General features: G+C 38.7%; 1 protein-coding gene across 3 annotated transcripts in view; it reads right to left on the bottom strand.

Annotated features, from left to right (window-relative positions):
• The window catches only part of UBR2 (ubiquitin protein ligase E3 component n-recognin 2), a 55,046-nt gene that overhangs the window by 17,003 nt on the left and 17,649 nt on the right, over positions 1–20,394 (bottom strand). Inside the window, exons 11-32 of one of the 3 annotated variants that reach the window (XM_081000481.1) lie at positions 19,926–20,024; positions 18,232–18,395; positions 18,045–18,144; positions 17,647–17,775; positions 15,936–16,119; positions 14,265–14,326; positions 13,080–13,190; positions 12,083–12,148; positions 11,187–11,309; positions 10,614–10,677; positions 9,507–9,631; positions 8,800–8,852; positions 7,676–7,778; positions 6,600–6,648; positions 5,775–5,929; positions 5,558–5,660; positions 3,761–3,870; positions 3,593–3,673; positions 2,804–2,985; positions 2,104–2,303; positions 1,512–1,605; positions 273–434 (exon numbers count right to left, since the gene is read on the bottom strand). In XM_081000481.1, coding sequence (XP_080856607.1) covers positions 273–434; positions 1,512–1,605; positions 2,104–2,303; positions 2,804–2,985; positions 3,593–3,673; positions 3,761–3,870; positions 5,558–5,660; positions 5,775–5,929; positions 6,600–6,648; positions 7,676–7,778; positions 8,800–8,852; positions 9,507–9,631; positions 10,614–10,677; positions 11,187–11,309; positions 12,083–12,148; positions 13,080–13,190; positions 14,265–14,326; positions 15,936–16,119; positions 17,647–17,775; positions 18,045–18,144; positions 18,232–18,395; positions 19,926–20,024 — 2,519 coding nt within the window. Of the gene's footprint in view, positions 1–272; positions 435–1,511; positions 1,606–2,103; positions 2,304–2,803; positions 2,986–3,592; positions 3,674–3,760; positions 3,871–5,557; positions 5,661–5,774; positions 5,930–6,599; positions 6,649–7,675; positions 7,779–8,799; positions 8,853–9,506; positions 9,632–10,613; positions 10,678–11,186; positions 11,310–12,082; positions 12,149–13,079; positions 13,191–14,264; positions 14,327–15,935; positions 16,120–17,646; positions 17,776–18,044; positions 18,145–18,231; positions 18,396–19,756; positions 19,856–19,925; positions 20,025–20,394 lie in introns of those variants that run through there. The other 2 variants (XM_081000480.1, XM_081000482.1) reach the window with 2 other exon arrangements.

Here is a 20,394-nt window from a genome sequence, read left to right as displayed (position 1 = left end):
ATTAAAGAGAACACAGCACACACCCAGCATCTATCAGACACTCTCCAGCGTTGCATCCAATTTGTGCCCTTGCACCAGATCTTTTGAACAAACAAGCTGCATCCACTCATAGAGGTGATTTCCCCCCCTCTATTATGCGCCCCCCCTCCTGCAGCTCTTGGGACCGATCCTCAAAATCAGTTCTGGGTGGTTCCCCCCCCCCCATCCTTCAGGAAAGTAGTACTAGGTTTTTTAAATCAAACCAACAGAGTAGCTAAGAAAGGGTAACTGACCTGTTAAACAAACTCCTTGGGGGAGGAAGTAGAGGGATGACCGTGTTGCTTAAACATTCACAAAGGGGACAAAGGAATTCACCATTTTCTACATCGTAACTTGTGTGCACACGTAATCTTTGTTGTCGCCTTTGCTCTTTTGCTTGTACGGCGTCAAAATACCTTTGGAGAGAAGCATAAGTTAAAGCTCTGCAAAATGGTTTCCACAAGATACCATTGAAAGCTACTTTGCTGCCTTCATCAACACAAAAGACATCTTCTCCAGCGTGTAAAGTCCTTGTTAGAAGGTTTGCGGTACTGGCCAGCCAAATGCAGCATACAGAACCTCTCAATTATAGGACACTTCAATACAAGAATAGTATCACCAGCAGGAAGCATGTCTCAAAATGGGAATTCACTGCAACGAAACCTTTCCATTTCGGCACATCTTTAGAAATAAGCTCAGTGAGCAAGGTCAAAACAGCTGGGCATACATAACCTAACATTAGTATATGCTTGGGGAATGCATGCATACTTGGGGAGAATGATGATAAAACACATGAGTTTCCTTTCACCAGGGTTAGAGGAATAAAGGAAATAGTGAGACACGGAGTGCAAATGTTCTTTACCTAATTTAATTTTTCTTATGCAAGCAACTCAATTTATTTCGGGCTAATGAACAGTGAAGTTGCAGCATTTTTTTTAAAGATGTAGTGTTCTCTCAGACATACTTTACATTTGTCTTCAAAATGTTAAAATATATAGAGACAAAATGGAGTTGACTACAGAAACTTTTTTGTACGAAGAAAATTTAAACATTCTTCTGGTGTAGGGGTGGTTATAGGTAAAATGCTTTTATTTGCTCTCGGATTGGTCAGTCAATTTCCTTTTCTTCCCTTCATCCAATTCTTGCTCCTAAGCTTTGTTCTTGTTAGAGATTTGTTACAAAATAAAACCACTGTCTCAAAATTCTTCTCTGCCCCATTAACAGGTAGACAGTCTGCTGCCCAAAGTGACCCTAATCTTCACCTGACCTTCTGATCAGTCTGCAGATATGCACTATACGTAGAGCCAAAACATTATGAGGCCTGTAACATGCAACCATGGACTCAAAGATGATCAAAAGGGAGATCAACTTCTCAGGCAGGGACATCATGAATTACTTGAGTGGCTGTACATGAATACTTAGCCAAGTGCATCAGACCACAGAGGAAAACTGCGCTAAATTGACATCTCTTAAAGGTTTAAAATGAAAGTTACCTTTGCCAGCAGTGGGCATGCATAATGTGTCCACAGCTACCAGTGTATGTTCCACATGACAGGTCCGGGTGCATGAACAATGGATCATATTTTTCTGCATGTAAAGACATTTTAAGAAAAACATTAGAATGAAAAACTGCAAATTTTACTCACATTGATTTTGAAAATACCTTTACATTATTAAGGAATTAACATCTTAAATCAAATAATTATTTAAAATTTATTTCCCACGTAGCTCATGGCTAATACACATGCACTAGACTCAGCCACTGGGAAAATCCTGGTGGCCCAAGGCCTCTGCATTAAGCTAGAACCAGGCTGATTTTAAATATTTGATGATGATGATGATACATTTATTTACACACGGTCTTTTCCCCTGATGTGGCTCAAGGTGGCTTACAGTTAAAAGCAAGAATCACCAAAAGCATAGAAAAAACATCCATTAAAAACGATTAAACATTAATAGAATTAAAACTACAGTATATACGTTGAACAGAATCTTCGTAGTTATTATTCAAATCTAGGAGACCTACCGAAATCACATACAATGACAAAGATGGATATCCAGTATCACAATGTTGCCTCTACTTACCAGGATCTGGAATCACTTTACTTCTGTTTTTAGACAAGACTGTCGATCTTTGAACAAATGCTGCCAGCACCATGGCTCTGTTATCCACCTTAACCTCCTGTTCCTCTTGGCATAAGATACAGGTAACAACTTGCCTCTGTGCAGTCACTTTAGTTTGCTCAGGACCCAAAGCTGTAAGCTTGGTATCTGAAACTGAAGGACTAGAATCAAATGATATTAGTAAGTATTTCACTGGAATGTTTTCCAAACTAAGGCAATAGTTCAGTTCATCGTATGCAGCTGCCAATGCAAACATTTTAACTTGGATATGATGCAGCTTATGCCTTAAGAAAACTTTCAGAAGAGTCCTACTTTTTAAAAAAATAAATAAATCTAAGGAGCTCTCCATAGTGTCACAGTTAAAAGCAGCACTCTTGAAAGTGTTTAGATGTGCCAGAATTCAAAGCACAAAACATACACAAGCACATCCCATATTATTTTAGTAGATGTCATTGTGGATGTTTAAGGGCTCCCTCCTCTCCTGTCCTTCTTCCAGCAGCATCCTCCACTGGATTGGAAACTCTTCTGTTTGCACATGACACTCTTAGGATCCAAGCTTAAGAAATTATAAACACCGGCTGGAGTGAAAATGCCGTTGCACAATGACAAAGTGAAGAGTCTACTACAAAGGGAGAGACACTGCTTGTCCCTTTCATCTTACCTATTATCATGCACTCTGGAGGTAGAAGTTTCAAGTTCATCCATAGTCTGCTGGAAGAGCTCTTTGTTCTCATCAATGAAGTGTCGCTGCATCTCAGACATCTGTGCCATGATCTTCTCTCTGCGCAGCCTGGCAATCTCGGCTTTTCTCTTTCTCTCGGCCTTTTCTTTATCTCGTGTGCTCTACAAAGTTGTTACGTTAACAAACACAGCAGATTTTAACTGATCTTCGTTTATGCACGGATTCCACAATTTACGAGTGTCTTGACATTAAAAAAAAACCCAGCGCAAAATAAGCCAAATTTTCTGTACTTGCCCCACACCTGACGTCAAATATTATGCCAGCTGTGGGATACGTGGATGTGGTTTAAGAGAAATGGCCTCATGAGCCAAATATGTATCTGTGCCTGGCCTAACTAGCAGTTACAGTTGCCAGGGTGGTGGTGGTCATCTGACTCCGTTGCCTGTGTTGCTTCTGCTTATCAGGAGGTGTAGGGGCAACGCAGTGGCAAGGTTGGTGCGGTGCTAATGCACCAGGAGCATCGGAATGGCTCCACTGGTGCATATACACCAAGCTGACCTTTCCCTCCCTCTTTCCCTTCTGCTAGGCAACAGTTGCCCCACTGACTACTACTGCCGATGTAGGCCCTTAGCGCACAGGTTCCCCATCAACAAGGGTAACATAAACTCCTCCCCCCACTACAAATTCCCCTAAATCTGCCCATTAAGATATAAGTGTATTTAATGAATGGTAAATACTAGGTTAAGTACTCAATGGTTTTATTTTTACCTCTTCCATAATATTTCCTTCTGTCTCCGATACAGGACTTGCAGAAGATCTCTCTCTGAGCTTCTTAACAGCATTAAAAGTCTGGAACAAGGAAGTTTATATTGTTTGCTATTTAAATATTGTAACATTCCTCTGTTAAAAATGTAGAAAAAATGGAGCACAATTTACCTTTAGTATCCATCTGATCATATCCTTGTGGACTTCCAGGTGCGGTGCATTTTGCAAAGTTTCTAGCATTGCTAATATACTTGGGGAATTGCGGGGTGTCTCACCAGGCCCTGTTTCAAACAAGGGTATGAGGAAACAACAACAACTTACTATACATATTTGCTCTATTTGTTTGACTCCATTGTGTTAGCTTAAATTCAGTATAGCAGAACTGTATTTACTTACAGGATACATGTTGTTTTTAAATCCTATCCCAGGAAAGTGGTGCATTTCCCCTTCATTCAAACTCCCCCCCCCCCACTGAATTGCAAAATTTATCAATAGTTTAAATTATTATTAGAGCAGAGGAACTGAAGACCATTTCAAACATTACACAGAGGCAAATGTACATTTTACACAGGGAGCCACAGACAATCTGTTCCTGATTTATGTGCCTGAGTCAAATATAGTGCCATATTTATCAGAAGCATACAAAAAATAGCTTTTCTTATTAAAAACCAACAGTGTGTAAAGCACCCCTTGGGCATAAAGACAAAGGGGTGTATCCAAATCTGTCCATCTGTGAGCAGAATGGATTTCCTCTTACACAATGGGACTTCACCTTCCCTCGCCTCCCATGTGCCCTCAAAATTTGCTCTGGAAGGATAGGGATCCCTCCAAAACAGATTTTCTGCTCACATTACACTAAATTTTACCCAAAAGGAAATAAGAATTCATATACAGTGGTACCTCGGTTTAAGAACAGTCCAGATTAAGAACGATTTGGTTTACAAACTCCACAAAACCAGAGTGTGTCTTGGTTTGAGAACTTTACCTTGGTCTAAGAACGGTATCCGAACGGTGGAAGGGCACCGGCGGCGGGAGGCTGCATTACAGAAAGCACACCTCGGTTTAAGAATGGTTCTGGTGTAAGAATGAACTTCCGGAATGGATTAGGTTCGTAAACCAAGGTACCACTGTATACAATTAGATGCTGTGCTTTGTATAATTTTATTCTTGTGTTTTAGTTTTACAGGTCTGGTACCTGCAAGTTGCCTTTGATGTCAAACTGGCAGAATGGCAAATGAAGGATGGTAATAAACATAAGGGCCGTATTTGCATAATATTGTGGTTTGCTGTCAATGAGTGGCTTGTTGGTGCCTGTGGCCTGATCATTCCTGCTTCATTTCTTCCTATAAGAGCAAGATAAACAAACCTGGAAGCCTTGGCTTCCCATTATGCCAGAGGAAATATTGGTTTTTGTTCCCTAGCAAACTACAAACTACAAACTCCCTGGCGTGCTCTGGTCCATGGGGTCACGAAGAGTCGGACATGACTAAACGACTAAACAACAACAACAACAAGCAAACTACAATCAGCAGGCCAACAAACCATGATTCAAGGTTGTCTGGTCGCTTGTTAGGGAACAGCATTACATCCCAGTTTGAATGAAATGGAAAACCCTGGTTTGTTTACCTTGTTCACATCAGGGGACAAGTGAAGCAATTGGGCAGCCCACAGGAGCCCACTGTTCATGTGCAGAAAACCATGATAAGCCAGAAAATCTGGCTTATTGTTGCATACAAACACAGCAATGCTTCTGTCACAACACATGAAAAAACAGACATATTATTCTTGTTCACTTTTGTACTAGTGAAATAGTAAGTATGCATTTTCTTAAAGAAATGCAACATTGAAGTTAGTTCCAGTATCATGTTTAATAAATAGCTTTTCAGATGCAAGTATTTTAGAAGAGCATAAACGGAGGTACTACGGGAAAAATCAAAGTTTGCAATGCCTATACAACTATCAACCTACTTGAGATCTTCTGACTGAAAGTAAATGTTATTACATTATCTTCATCAGCATTCTCAATGTGTTGTTTTTCTTCTTGAAGGGCCATTCCAGTCAAGTGCAGAACCTAAACAAAAAATTAACATGCTTAGAGTTTGTATTTCTGGAAAAAGCTTTCTATACAATTTGCTAATATTTATAAGTGAATTAATAACAGCTGGAGTTTAAAGATGAAACACACCCTTTGAAGCATGGACTCCGACCAGGCATAGCCATTATGCTCTACTGCCCATTGCAGTATCGTCCTCATAATGCACAACATGACATCACACTGCAGAATATTGATCAGGCTTTCAAACAGAGGGCAGAATGGAGGTAGAACAGGAGGTGGGAGAGCTGAAATAGAAATAAATGAATGAAATATTGTATAGCCCTGCTGCAGCAAACTTTGAAATGTGGATGAAATATTTAAGAATATGTCATGGAGCCTTTCAAGATGACAAAAAGACATTGGGAATTTTTGTTCTTTCAAGCCCATCTACTCACTGAGTTTAGTGGGGTTTACTATCAGGTAAGTGTGTATAAGACTGCAACCTATTTCCTGATCTTAGAGAATCAAAGCAGTTCTGTTGTCATTCTCCCATATCTGGATCCTAAGCTGTTCCTAAGAACTGCCGATGAATGAAATCATGTGGCACAGATCATATGCAATGCTTCCATGTCACCTCTCCATGGGATTTCAACTATCCAAACTATCCCAAACTTCATGGGATTTCAACTATCCAAACAATACTGGACAGCAAAGGATCCAAGTATGAAGGAGCAGCCACACCATTCTGATGTGCAGTATTTGTTTTTGCAAATCTCAAGGGAAGTCTTTCCATAGCCTTCATTTTCTATAATCCATTACAAGCAGGAGGAAAATTTCAAACTTTTTTTTTCAAGAATGTACATTGTTGCAAATTTCTTATATCCTGAATTAAGCTCAGCACCAACTTAATTTTTGATGACATTTTAAAAAGCAGAGACAACTGAGGATACCCTCATATACTAGCAAGACAGGTACCTGTATCTTCCCGGTTTTGTCGCCTTATTTTCCTTTGGGCTTCCTCTGCCTTATAAATAATAAAAAAATAATTATGTATATTTTTAATTTTCCAAATGCTGAAGGCAACAATATTATTTCTGCAAAATTAACAGACACTGCCATTTACTTTCCTCTTCTATTTTTCTGCATTACATTGAGTGCTACAATAATCCTGCAGCTCTGACTCAGGCTTCATTGTTATAAAAGACTGATTTGTTAGCAGTTTTGTTTATTTTTGTAGCAGGCCTGTTTACATCTGGGTTTTTACATTTTGTTGCCCGGCATGAATTCCAAGAAGTAGTGATAGGTAATGCAAGAAGCTTTATCTTTTGATATTTCCCAGTATTACTTTCAAGGTTTTCCTGGAAACAGAAATGTGATTCAGCCAAAACTCAATGCCTGTTTACATCTGGGTTTTTACATTTTGTTGCCCGGCATAAATTCCAAGAAGTAGCGTTAGGTAATGCAAGAAGCTTTATTTTTTTATATTTCCCAGTATTACTTTCAATGTTTTCCTGGTAACAGAAACGTGGTTCAGCAAAAACTCAATGCCAAGCCACTGGCAGATCAAACAATATCAGATTATTTGGTCATATCAGATGGATCAACAGGAATCCAAAAGTGCTTGTATGGGATAGGTTTTCCAACCCACACCTTTATATTTTCAATTCCCTTTTCCAGTTAAATGCAGAAGTCTGAAGGAAATGGGATGGAAGGGGCAATAAGAAAAACAAAGGAAGACTGGGCAAAAGCATCACATAGGCAAAGGAACTTGTGTGCTGATGGCAAGTAACGGGTAGACAAATGAGGACCCTTCAAAGGCTTGAGGCCAGGGACTTAAGCAGGCAACAAAGCTGAACTCTGCATATTGATTTGAGCAGCCCATTCAAACCTTTGACAGAAGATCTCTAGTTCTGAAAACGAGATCTTCCAGTCAGTGTTACAAGTTAGGAATTTCATTAAGTTTGATTTATTGCTGTAAACTTATCTTTTGGAATTTAATTTATATTTACTTATATTTATTTATTTACAATTTATTTATATTTCATTGTTACCTTGGATTGCTCTGCCCTTGAAAAATGATAGAAATATAAATTGAAGTATTTAGCACATTCTGGTTTCAGCTCATACAATCCTCTGCCTGTTAGTCCTGGTTTCCTAAAACACAAACAGAACACTTAGAATTCACACCTCAGTAACTGAACATTGCTTCTAAAAAGGTTCCATGTACATGAAATAGCAAGCCCTTTGAAAACTCAAGAACGAGGGATACTAGCCTGTTCAGACCTTGTTTTATCCTTTTAACTACTGCACTAGAAGCACCAGTAGTACTCTCTTAAGGGATTCATATACAGTTTCTTTCTGGTAGGTGTGTACCAGAGATAGCTATTGTTTCCCTTTACAGTACTCCTTCCTTCCTTCTTGCTTTTTATTTCCTTCTATATAACAAAGAGTCCTGTAGCATCTTAAAAATGAACAAGCTTATTATGGCAAAAACCTTTGAGGATTAGAGGTCCACTTCATCAGAAGAATAGTGCATCTGATGACATGGATTTTAATCCACAAAAGTTTAGACCATAATTAATTGGTTAGCTTTTAATTTTAATTTTTGCTGCAAAAGGCTAACATGGCACACCCTTTTGAAGTTTTTTGTATGTAATTTTTTTTTAGCAAAATCCAGTGATGCCCACTTGCTTGTATAATTAAAATCTGCTTCCGCTGTTGGTTTCTCCTCTCCCTTCCCCAGCCCTCATTCACCCCCAAAATATGTTCAAGGGAAACCCCAACCTGCCAGAACAAGAAACCCTGAGGTGGGAGCAGATAGTATCTGTGGCTATGTTGGAAGTCACCCTTCTTTCACAAATTTGTATATACATTTTTTTTTTTTAAAAAAAGAAGGGTTTGTTTGTCAACAACTACTTTTGGCAAACAGTGTTCCTATACACCTTGTCAGATTTGCCAGTGATTATGTATGTTGCGAACAGTTCATTCAAAACATTTACTGTCTTATGAATGCAGTTAAGAATAGCCTTAAGCAATCTGTTGCATGATGATGTATTTGTAAATTGTGTAACCCATCCTGGTAACTCATTATGAAGAAAATGAAAAAACAAACAAGAAGGCTATGCTTTGTTGTTATTTTACACATTTAGAAAGACGATTGCAGAAAGGACATTACTTGAAACAGGCAACTGCTTCGATCACACTTTCCATCCCAGTCTCCTTGTTCTCCTGAATAATTTAAAAAAGGAACAGAAAATCACTGGATATGCCTATGACTAGCAACTACTTCCCAAATATTTCCACTAGAACACTGGTATATCTATAATCATCATCAAAATTTATCAATCTGAAAGGATACTTTGGTCCTATCTCAGAATCATGCTCTCTATCCTAACTTGCAAATGTGGTGGGATACCACAATTTCTGCTCTGGTTGCCCACTTTCCTGTTGTTTGACCTTCCACAGCGGCCATAGCTCACCGCTATTACCCTGTTAGGATGCAGCAATGCAGATACAAAACAATTTGACGACTAGCTCTATCCATGTTGTTGCACACACCCCTCACCAAACATCCATTTTCCCCTCATGGCATTGCAAGCTTTCTCACCACGTCTGCACTCCCAATGGCAGCAAAATGATTTCAAGTTGCTAAGAAAGTTTAACATACGGTATTGACAGATTTCTAGGCAGCATTAAATTGTAGGAAAGAGTTAAAGAAGAACACAAATGCCTATTGGCTGGAAAGACATTGTGTCCCATAAGAACAATTTTCTCTACGCCTGCCATGAAAACTGAACCTCTCCTCCCATCTCCACAGAAGCCAATCACAATTCCAAAAGTTCTTTCATCCACTGCACTGAATGTATTTTTAGTGATTCTCACATCTTCAGGCAATGCTTTTACTAATTCACTGTGTGCCATGGGTCTGATGCTCAGTTGATGGATGATCTCCCTCTTGATTTCATCTGTAGCAGTGACTTGTCCAACACCAGGGATAAATCTCTCTCCTGCAAAATAAATCCATAATTACAGCAAACAGGGGTCAATTCATTTTATTAACCATTCATATATTATGTTTTCTGCCTGGCTGGATAAAGATACATTAAGCCACTATGCAGATTATGCACAGAAGAAAAATGCTGCAGACAAGGGCTTGCTGAAATTAAAAGCAATGTATCTAAGCTTACCATACTGACAGGGTGGGCTGATGAGAGATCAAACACCAGAGTGGTAAAGAACACCAAGGGAGTGCTCCATAGTGACTGACAGGTCAGGCTTATAATCAGAAGGAATTATTTACCCAGAAAGCAAATCCCTTTTAGTTCTTCCCATTGCCAAATAACTTTTAAAAAGATGCCTAGCACAGAAGTCCTTGGTCCTAGTTGTCTCCAATTTGACATTCATCTTACCAAAGGACACTTCCCTGGGTCTCCAATTTTTAGAGCAATTGCCCACAAACCACTAGGGAAGGTTAAGTTAGGGGTGTGGGTTTTTTTGCATACCCTAAAACTGCAATGGCTACCCTGCAAGTAAACTTCTTCAGCTGAGCTTCAGAAGTTTGGCACAATATTTGTCTTCTAAATGGGTGACGTGCCTACAAATTTCATTCAATTCCACCCAATAACAGTTAAGACATTTTCATAATTATTTTTTTATAGTACCCAACATGAAAGCTCCTAAACCTATTTTCTGTAATTCAGTGGGTATCATATTCTCTGGAGGGTGCCTGTAAATTTCACCTAGTTCTGTCAAAAAGAAAGAAGTGAAAGCCATTTTTTCATTTCCCACTAGTGAACAGCAGAGGAATGGAGCAGGTCTCAGGTGGAACTTAGCTGAATTGGCCAGCTACAAATTGCTTCAGGTTAAGGCAAACTGATTTCTGAAGTGCTGAATTGGGATCCAAACCATTATTTTGGGGTCAGTGCACACTCCTGGTTTCCAAATCCTTTCAATTCATAACACATAAACTGAAATAGACTACAAACTTACCAACAATAATTATAATTAGGTACAACATTTCTTCAATAAGTGTATTATTTTGTTGAACCACATCCTGAAAGAAAAGGAAAAATATATTCAGTAGCCTGGTTTATACAGAACATTCAGCCGTGACTGTATAGGCAAAGTATAGTTCGTCTGAACATCCAAACCCAGCCCAGCAGACTAACCATGGTTCATTTTCTGGTAAGCATGACACAAAACCATACGAACTATGGTTTGACTCTAAGTCTGAATGGAACAGTCTTGCTTAACCAAACTTTGCTTGGTATTACCACTCCAGGCATGTGTCAAGCTATAGAAGCACGAGGCAAGAAGAAATGGAAAACAAACCAAGCTTTGGAGAAACCAGTCACAGCAGGTTTGCTTGTCTATGGCAGAACTTGTGGTTTGTTTAACAAACCACAGTATAGCATTACGTGTGAATGCAGTCATTGTATGCGGAAAACTTTTATAAAGATGCTATAGATTTCTTATTATAAAATAAGTCTAATGTACAGTAATCCATTTGCTGCATTTTTTTTTTTAAAAAAGATGCATAACTTTCAACAGCTCATAGCTTACCTTATTGGAGTTTTCAGAACTGAATCTTTTGCCATAATCCGGAGTACTAAATATCTGATAAAGTTCAAAGCGACTCAGCATTATCATCAGGAAGTGATTTGGATCCATCATGGATGCACCTGTCTAATGAAATTTTAAATGTATTTATTACACTGACTAGGTGAAAATAAGAAATGTTCCTGCCTTTTAAAAATAAGCTTTCCATGCTTGTTTTGGAAACATGGATACTATAGTGTGACAAACTATGCAATGCTGGAAATATTCCTTAATTTATGAACGCAAATCTTCCTTAGACTTTGCCTAGGAAGCAACACAGGACTTAACAAAACAGCCCTTTTAATTTTAGTCCATTTTAAGAATAAGTAGCAACATTGACAGATGCCTTTTCAAAATTTTGTAGTTTCGCTTATTACTGGTTCTGTTTATAATTTTTTCATATACAACACGTTCATAACCCAAACATGGCAGCTCCCTTAGCTGAAAATACAATGAGAGACTTCTCCAAAGTGTGCACATGGATTTTAGATGTAGGTGCATGCAAGAGGACAAGTCACAGAAAACCATACACCTCTTACATACAGGTATGTGAGGATTGTTACTGAAGCATCATGCCTCAAGTTCAGGACACGCCGAGTTTGAAACCAAGTAGAGAAGCAAAATATGCATCTAGGCATAAAACACCATGATACTGGGGATTCTTCAGCCACCTAAACAGAACCTAAATAATAAATTATTTTCTAAACATCTCAAAACAAATACAAAAATGTGAGAAAGCATCCTAAGAAACCACCTTTCTAAAGAAAGCAATCAGAGTAGTGACATCTCAGGGTCCTTTAAACAACCATATTCAGGCAATAGGAAAGAGCACACATACATCAAAATGACATTAATGTTACCTGAAGCATTACTATATCTTTGTCAAACATCTCTCTTCTGCATTTCACATTATGATAGTAGTATATCTGTGGAGGAGCAAAGATAAGTTTTTCATAATTGAATAGGTAATTCATATGAAATACAAGATACAGATCAGAAAGAGGTTTGCATAACCAGAATGAACCTGAATAAAGCCTTTCATGCTCACCCCAACCTCCCCTCTCCTTCTGCCACACAGCTGGGAGAAGAACTTCTGCTGGGTTTACCTCCGATTTTCGTAAATCTCATCTTGTAATTACATACAAGCCATGGTTGAAAGCAGGGGTCGGCAATGTGCGGCCCATGGGCTGGATGCGGCCCACAAAGACCGTTTTACCAGCCCACAAGCTGCCCCTGAACCGAGCCGCCTGCTTGGCAAGTCCCCCGCATGCTGCGCTAAACTGGTGGAATGCGGCAACTCGCTGAGCAGTGCCGGAAATCGCGTCTGTGAACGCGCAGATACCAGAAACCATGTCTGGGCATGCTAATGCCTGCTGCATTCCCAACTTGCTGATCAGGAACTTGTGGGTCTAGCATAAGTTGCCTGAAGCTTATTTAGTATTTTACTACAATTTTTTTTTAAAAAAAACCCTTAGGATGAAAAATGATTTTATCTATTTACAATGTTTATATGCATAAACAGATCTTGCATGACAGTTTACAGGAACATAGAACTTTAACTTTCTTGTTCACTGTACATACAGGGTGGAACAAGAAATCACGAGTTCAGATTGACTTGCTTCTTGGTAAACATATTTAGCAGCCATACGAGGACAGAAATATTTGAAGACCCAGGAAAAAAATGGGAGCACACAGTTCCCTGCCCCAATGTCTTTATCTCTCTAGGAAGAATAACACACAGCTATGCTGTGAGCTACTGATCTAGGACACTTAACTCCTTATGCAATAGTATCTCAAATTGCCCCGTGACTCTCAGATATATACAGAAAGATGGGCAAATAAATGTTCGATACTTACTTGGTTAACAAGTGAGAACCCATTCCGCCTCCACATCCCAGCATGTACTTGAGCACATAGAACGAGACATCGCAGGGGATGTTCTATTAGCATAGGTGGACTAAGTTCACTCTGCATTAAGTGAACATAACAAAAGAGAAAAAGCTTTAGACATTCATCACGTTTGGTGAGGGCCCTGAAATATATTTATAAATAGAAAGAAAGCCCATTCTACCTCTTGAAAAAAACCTGCAGGTGTTCTGAACCAGTTTGTACAGTTTTTACAATTTGCAGCATTTAGCTTCATTTCTCCCTAATCTTAGAATCAAGGCTCATCTGGTGCAACCTCCCCCCCCCCCCCGCAATGAAGGGATGGCTTGTCATTTCAAGTGAACCAGAGATTATGACAAATTATTTTCTCAATTATTTTCCCAACAAGCAAAATTCAAAGTTTGTTATGAACTGCAATCTCTGGGTCACACACAATCACAAGCAGAGCTTAGAAGAAACTGAACGCTGCAGAATTTATCCTCCCAGTCATGCAAATGGAAGCGGGAGTGTGAGAGTACAAGCCTTGCTTGAGCTTATACCAGCTCAGGCATATAGCACTAAACCTGTGGGCCTCCACATGCTGTTGGACTACAACTTCCATCAACAACAGCTAATATGGGTCAAGGATGAGAGTTGACAGGAAGAGGAGTTCAGCAACACCAGGAAGGAACCATGTTGACTACCCCTGGTTTGGCGTTATGTGCAAGAACAGTCAATAGTCATCCCCTCCAGCTCTCTGGAGAGTATCACTCACTGATACCACGCTATAAACTGCTCCAGAGGCGGAACTCAGCACCACATATTCACTGTATCCTTGGGATCTTAACCAGATTTAAGGCACAAAACATGCTTTAACACTATCTTGTTTCACCAGGCCTTACCTACCGTTTGCTGTAGATCACTCCAGTCTCCCAAATAACAATTCTGATCTCCATATAACCCTCCACCAGTGCACTGAATGCTAGGCTACTCCAAAGGCATTCTGGCAGTTGTGGTTCTGGAAGTAAGTATTTAACCAACAGCTAAAGCAACTTTTCTCAAACACTGCTCCATTTCTTCACCATTACCAGCAACAGTTCTTTTTTGCACTCAAAGCAATTTTATTTATTTTTAAAATCTGAACCTTAGAGATACATTTATCTAAATATCACTCACCATTGGAAGCTGTTCTGGAAATTTGTATGCCACTTCACTTTTGCTCAGAAGCACATGCAAACCTATATTGACAAAAGACAAAAAAAAGGAAGAATATTTTTGCAATTTTTGCCACTCTGGGACCTACTGAGGTTGTCAAACAAAGCTGAAAAGAACTAGAGATTTACTAGGAAATGCAGTTTCTAACTCTGACATCTAGGACTTCAAAGTCATGCTCTGGAGTGGTCACCCCACCCTCTTCCTACCACAAGTTGTTCTGGAGGGTCTTGAAAGCCCCACAGAGCCAAAAGGGGGAGAGGGAAAGCACTGTTGCTCAAATGGAAGTCTTTGTGCTATACTTCAGATAATAATATTTAATGCGGGGGTAACCCCTTGTCATTGTCAGGCTATTGTTAGTGAGCCCATTTGGATTGCCCACCTTTGGAGACCAATGGAACCTGTTGGGGCATAAACTTAACAGCCTCTTACATGTGTTATATAATGTTTATTCCACATATGAAAGAAATCAATCTCAGTGTGGCAGAACCGACATTCTGGAGCCACCTGCCCATTGATATAGGGTAGGCAACTTCACGGTTCTGTTTTTGCTGCCTGCTAAAATACGGTTGCCATATTTCAAAAAGTGGAAATCCGGACAAAAATGATGTTTTTGAGCTATTTTTAAGGAAATTCTCCAAAATCTAGACTTCCGACATGGGCTGCAATACGTCTTGATTTCCCAGGGCTTTTCAGCAATTTCCGCCCGGACACTGCTTCCAATTGCCATATTCCAGCTATGTCTGGGAAATTCCAGATGAATGGCAACCTTGTGCTAAAAACTTTTGACATTTGTACATTTGACATGTCTTTTAATATGTAACTGTGTATGTGTGTCATACTTTATTTATATTATTGATTTTTTTAGGTCCGTTTATATTTAATATCTGGTTTTATCAGTATCTTTAATCTATATTTTATATAAACTGGTTAAAGGCTTTGATGGTTGAGCAGTATACAAGTCCTGTTAATTAATGAAACAAACAAACAAATCCAATGGTATAATACAAGTTAACTTATTTGTCACGAGCTGGTTCATTTCCAAAGATAATATGCACCAAATGAAAAGTAACCTTGTGCAGATATTAGTGATAGTAGAGTTTGGCAATATCCACAATCATGAAGTTGTTTCATGCAGATTGCAGGTTTATATCATAATCTTGTAGTGCATATAAAAAAATAAATAAAGAAGGGGTCTAGAGTTCATATGACTATGGAGAAATCATGATGACAGGAGTCAGCAAACAAATAATAATAATAATAATAATAATAATAATAATAATAATAATAAATTTTATTTATATCCCGCCCTCCCCAGCCAAAGCCAGGCTCAGAGCGGCTAACATCAAATGTATAACACATTAACATAAAATCAGACAATCAATTAAAATACATCCTCAAATCAGATCAGAATCAGAATAAAATCCAATCAGATGGCAACCCGCAGATTAGGGTTGGGGACCTTAAATGCTCACTAGGCCCAACTGTTTGTGCTGAACATATATGGGCCTGTGAGAAAAATTGGGAGGCCACTTTCATGCAAGTTCTTATGAAAGGGGAGAGTTTAGGAAAATATCTAATCTTCAAGTGCGCTTGTATAAACTGCTTTAAACCAACCAAATATGTAGTCCTTACCTGCAAGTAAACGAGAAACAGGGAGATGAATGCTAACTTTTTCCTGAGAAACACAGTATCTGATAGTCTCAACTGAGTGTCCACACATGTTGAGGTCAATCGGTTGCTCTCCATCAGTAAAACCGCTGTGGCATTGCATCAATGTGGTCAAACTTTTCTTATATGCTTCAATAAGCACTTTCTCCTATAAAAAAGATTGAATCTATTCAAAGAAAACACGGCTCATCTACATAAAGTTACAGCATTATTTATTATTAAAATATACACGTTAAGGATGTACCAAGATAAAACCTAGCCCCAGCTTATTTGGTTGAATACAAAAAAGTATGATGTGTGGAATGAGTTTACTCAGAATAATTCTGTGAAGACATTACATGAAAAGGTATCTGGAGCTGTGTAATAGTAAGCAAAGGGATTATGGAACTACATTTCAAACATGGGGTATTGTGTAAACCGTTGCAAGCAGAAAAACATCTGTGTATTTCAGTTCATTTCGTGCATAAAATGCTCTTCCACTAAGTTTAAAAGAAGCCTTTCCACATGTGAAAGAGGCGTTTTGCTTGCAGAAGGGAATCTTGTATTTTATCAATTTTCCTTTCCATACCACCAATTTAAAACCCTAAATGGTTTTGGACTAGGGCAATTGATATTAAGATCCTCCTCAGAAGCCCTTCTTCATGTTCCCCACCCACAGGAGCTAAGGAAGGAAGGTGGCAACCCGAGACAAAATCCTTTCAGTTGTGGTAACCTAACTTTGGAATGCTCCCTTTTTTATTCCCCCAGGCCATTTCAATTTTTATGCTTTGAAAATTGTATGGCTTGGTTCTGAGATACTTCAGCTGCTCTGTTTATTTCTGTTGTTACAGTTCAGTTATTCAGTGTTTAAACTATTATTAGCCACTCAGAGAATCTTCAGTCCAAAGAGTGAGAAAAGAAAGGTCCTAAATAGATCTTAAAATTAAAGCTTTCATTAGCATGCATCTTTACACCAATACTCAGTGCACTTAAAAACAAAGTAATTGTGTTGAACCAAAGGCGAACTGTTCCAGAAGCTCTGCAGACGCCATCTTGGTAGTCAGGATAACCCCACAATTAATTGGTAGTGGTTGTAGCAATGAGATCATATGCGTTTATTTTCACTTGCTTTGATATAAGCTAATTGGCTCGCTTTGATGTTATCCTTGAAGTGCTAGGCTCTGAGCCCAAAAAGGGGAACTATCTGCAAGATATGGGTATTTGCCACCTATGCCCTCATCTTGTCAGGTGGAGCGTGGGAAGTCCTGACCAAAGAGAAAGGCAACTAGATTCAAAGTATTTTATCATTTCTTATTCACAGGAGAAGCTGCAAAATTATGGACATTGTTATGATCAGTCCTCCTTTTTAGATTAAGGACAGGGAAAAAATGGTTCAAACCAAGATGGCAACAGATAACTCTTCTCATGTTTATATATATCCCCCCTTCCTTCTACCCCTTGAGATATAAAGTACTAGTCCAATCCTCAGTTCCTTTTGCAACAAGTCTACAATCTAGTCTATTCCAATAATAATTACCTGAAAAACATGCACAATGTTGGCGATCCCAATTGTTAAAGCAGTTTGGTTTCACTGATGCACACCATGTTGTTTGTTTATATATGAGAACCTTAAGAAAATGTAGCTATTTTATTCATTCAGATTAATCTGAACACATCTGAAAGAGATGCAACTTACATCTAAAGCGCACCAGTCCTGCATCATTGAGATGACATGGGTTAATTTCATCTGCAACGTGAATGCTGCTTCCCACTCTGGTTCCATTTCGATATGCTGCCCAACTTGGCGGGTTATTGGATCCATGCCCTTCAGAAATAGGAAAAAGCCAAATCATTTAGAAGAGAAGGATCAAAGCAACAGGGTAGGGTCAGTGCTGAGACTCAGTAAATCTTCCCTAGCGACTGCCTACAGAGGGAACTGTAGAAATATTTAGCTCTACTGAAATTGGGGCAACTGTAAAAAATAGATTTCAAAAGCCTAGCAATATTTTAACAGTAATATGAAGAGTCACCTATACCATCTCATTTGTTATTCCTTGATAAATATAAGTACCTTAAAAAGAAGAAATCACCTACCTGCATACACTTCAGTAACTCCAAGAAGACGTCAAAACCATCTAGAAATTTTTGCCTCAGATCATCAGACCACTCAACTGGTTTGCTTATCAACACGTACCTGAAGTACAGCAGAAATAAGTTTTCAATCTGATTTTGGACTATACATGTAAAAATATTTTTGTCTGATTAGGTATAAAACACTCACTTTAAATCCAGAATCAGGCTTTGGACTCGTCTGAATTTGAAAGCCTGTAGCGCAGTGTACCGTTCGAACTGAAATCTGCCCTGTATATCTCGATGTCTTAAGTGGTCCATAAATGTTGAGATGATAGTAGTCATGAGGTTCTCTTCTATTATTAACATTCGAGCCTATGTCAAAATAGATATTTAAAGGTTTGTTTCAATCATGTCTGCTAATGACAGAGATAAGAGACTCAACTAACAGAAGAAGGCTCAGGTGTATGGTTTTTCTGTGTATATAAGGTAGTCCTATTTCTGTAGCAAAAGCAGTCTGGGCAGGAAAGCCAGTTACTAGGTGGGAGATCACCTAATAATCCTCTGATCTTTGAAGGATAAAATAAAGAGTTACAACTCCATGTCTATAACTAGGAACTGTACTTTTAATGACTGACAGGGCTTTGTCTATCGCTCATGAGTCATAAAAGTACTAATTGGCACGATTTTTTGTTCTAAATCTCTATAACCTGCTTTTCATCACTTGGTTTTAATCAGATCTGTAAAAAGGTACCCAATTTGGGCAATATAACAATCTATTTACATCTCAGCCAAGATGTACACAGGATCTTTTCCAAGAAAAAAAATGTTTCAGTAACTGAGCCAAAATAAACTGTTGACTTTAACCTTACATCAAAACATTACCCATATTTATTCAGTCTAACATATCTGAATCAGTTAACAGCGATAATTTGGTACTTTTCTCATTAAAAGGAGTACATTTTCTTCATACTATGTTCAGCACTTTATAATCTTCACTGGAAATTTTCAAGCAGTCACCTTAAATAGCTACACCCATAATTATGTCATTTCTATGGCACTGTAACCCTAATCCAATTTCAAAAGCATAGCACTGGAGCCCTACAGGTATACAGAGATCTTTGCACAACTAATTTTGCCTCATTCAATTCCACTTCCTCACTGGATTGAGATACAGAGTTGAAATATAAAAAGGACATTAACATGTGTCTCAAAGAGTGTCAGATCATAGTCCCTATTATTGCAAATGCCTCCAACACAAGCATGTTTCATGTATATTAATTCATTATGTTAAAATTTCTAATTGCTCGGTACATTACTAAAAGGAGAAACTGTTGCAGCCATACCTGTCACTGAAGTTCTCAACCGAAAATATTTGTATGAATTAAAAGTACACCAAAGCACCAACCTATTGTCTTGCCCATTCCTTAAAGCACGCATCCTCTGGGGACAGGAATTCATCTATGAAACTATTATACTCTATCTACTAATTTAACATAAATGAGTGATCTAATACTATCACAGAAGAACTAGTAGGGAATCTCTTTCCCCTCCCCTCTGTTCTTTCCTCCATTGCCTATTTTGGGCTGTAATCTCCTTGTGGGTAGAGATCTGTATTTTATCCATGAAACTATGCAAGACCAATTACCTGTGTATAAAACAATAACAAATTATTAATGTTAGATCTGAGCGGGAGTTGGGGCAAAGAGAGTTGCAGTCAGCATTTAAGTACTTACAAGTGAAGGCACTGTGAATATCTGTACCGAAAGGTCAGCAATTGAGTACTCTCTGTCGTGGTCATCTTTCACATAATCATTCTGCAATCGCTCATAATTCTAATAAAGAAGGAGGCAAAAAAGGCAAAGGGTGCCAACTATCAGTTTAAAAAAAGGAACCACTACTCACCAGAGTAGGCACAGTGAAGAGCTGAACAGAGAGAGCAGTCACCGACACTGGCCGCTCGTGATCATCCTCCATAAAATCTCTCTGCAACTGCCGATAATTCTAAACAACAAGGGGGAAATTCACCTCTAATCTGCACTGACCAGATGTTCTAACTAAATTTAAAGCTGGCGATGGGAAGATTTTGTACTAAAAACTGCATTTGTGCAGAAACAGTGCAAACAAACTTGCAGTATCATCACAATTTACCAGACCATTAATAAGCACAGTTATAGCAACAGTTACTTGTGTCAAGCAAAAGGAAGTCAATTAGAGGTTGTCATAAGGAAATGCTATTGGGTTTAGCCAATATTTAGAGGTCATATTTGGGAAGCAGGGCAATATATAAGAATAATTCTTATTTTTCAGATTACATGGTTAACTACTCCAAGTTATTCGAAAATGACGCTGACTTCATTCCACAACACAACAG

This window comes from Podarcis pityusensis (assembly GCF_964106645.2).
Source record: "Podarcis pityusensis genome assembly, chromosome: 3".
Taxonomy (NCBI): Eukaryota; Metazoa; Chordata; class Lepidosauria; order Squamata; family Lacertidae; genus Podarcis; species Podarcis pityusensis.
This window is presented reverse-complemented; position numbering and strand designations above follow the sequence as displayed.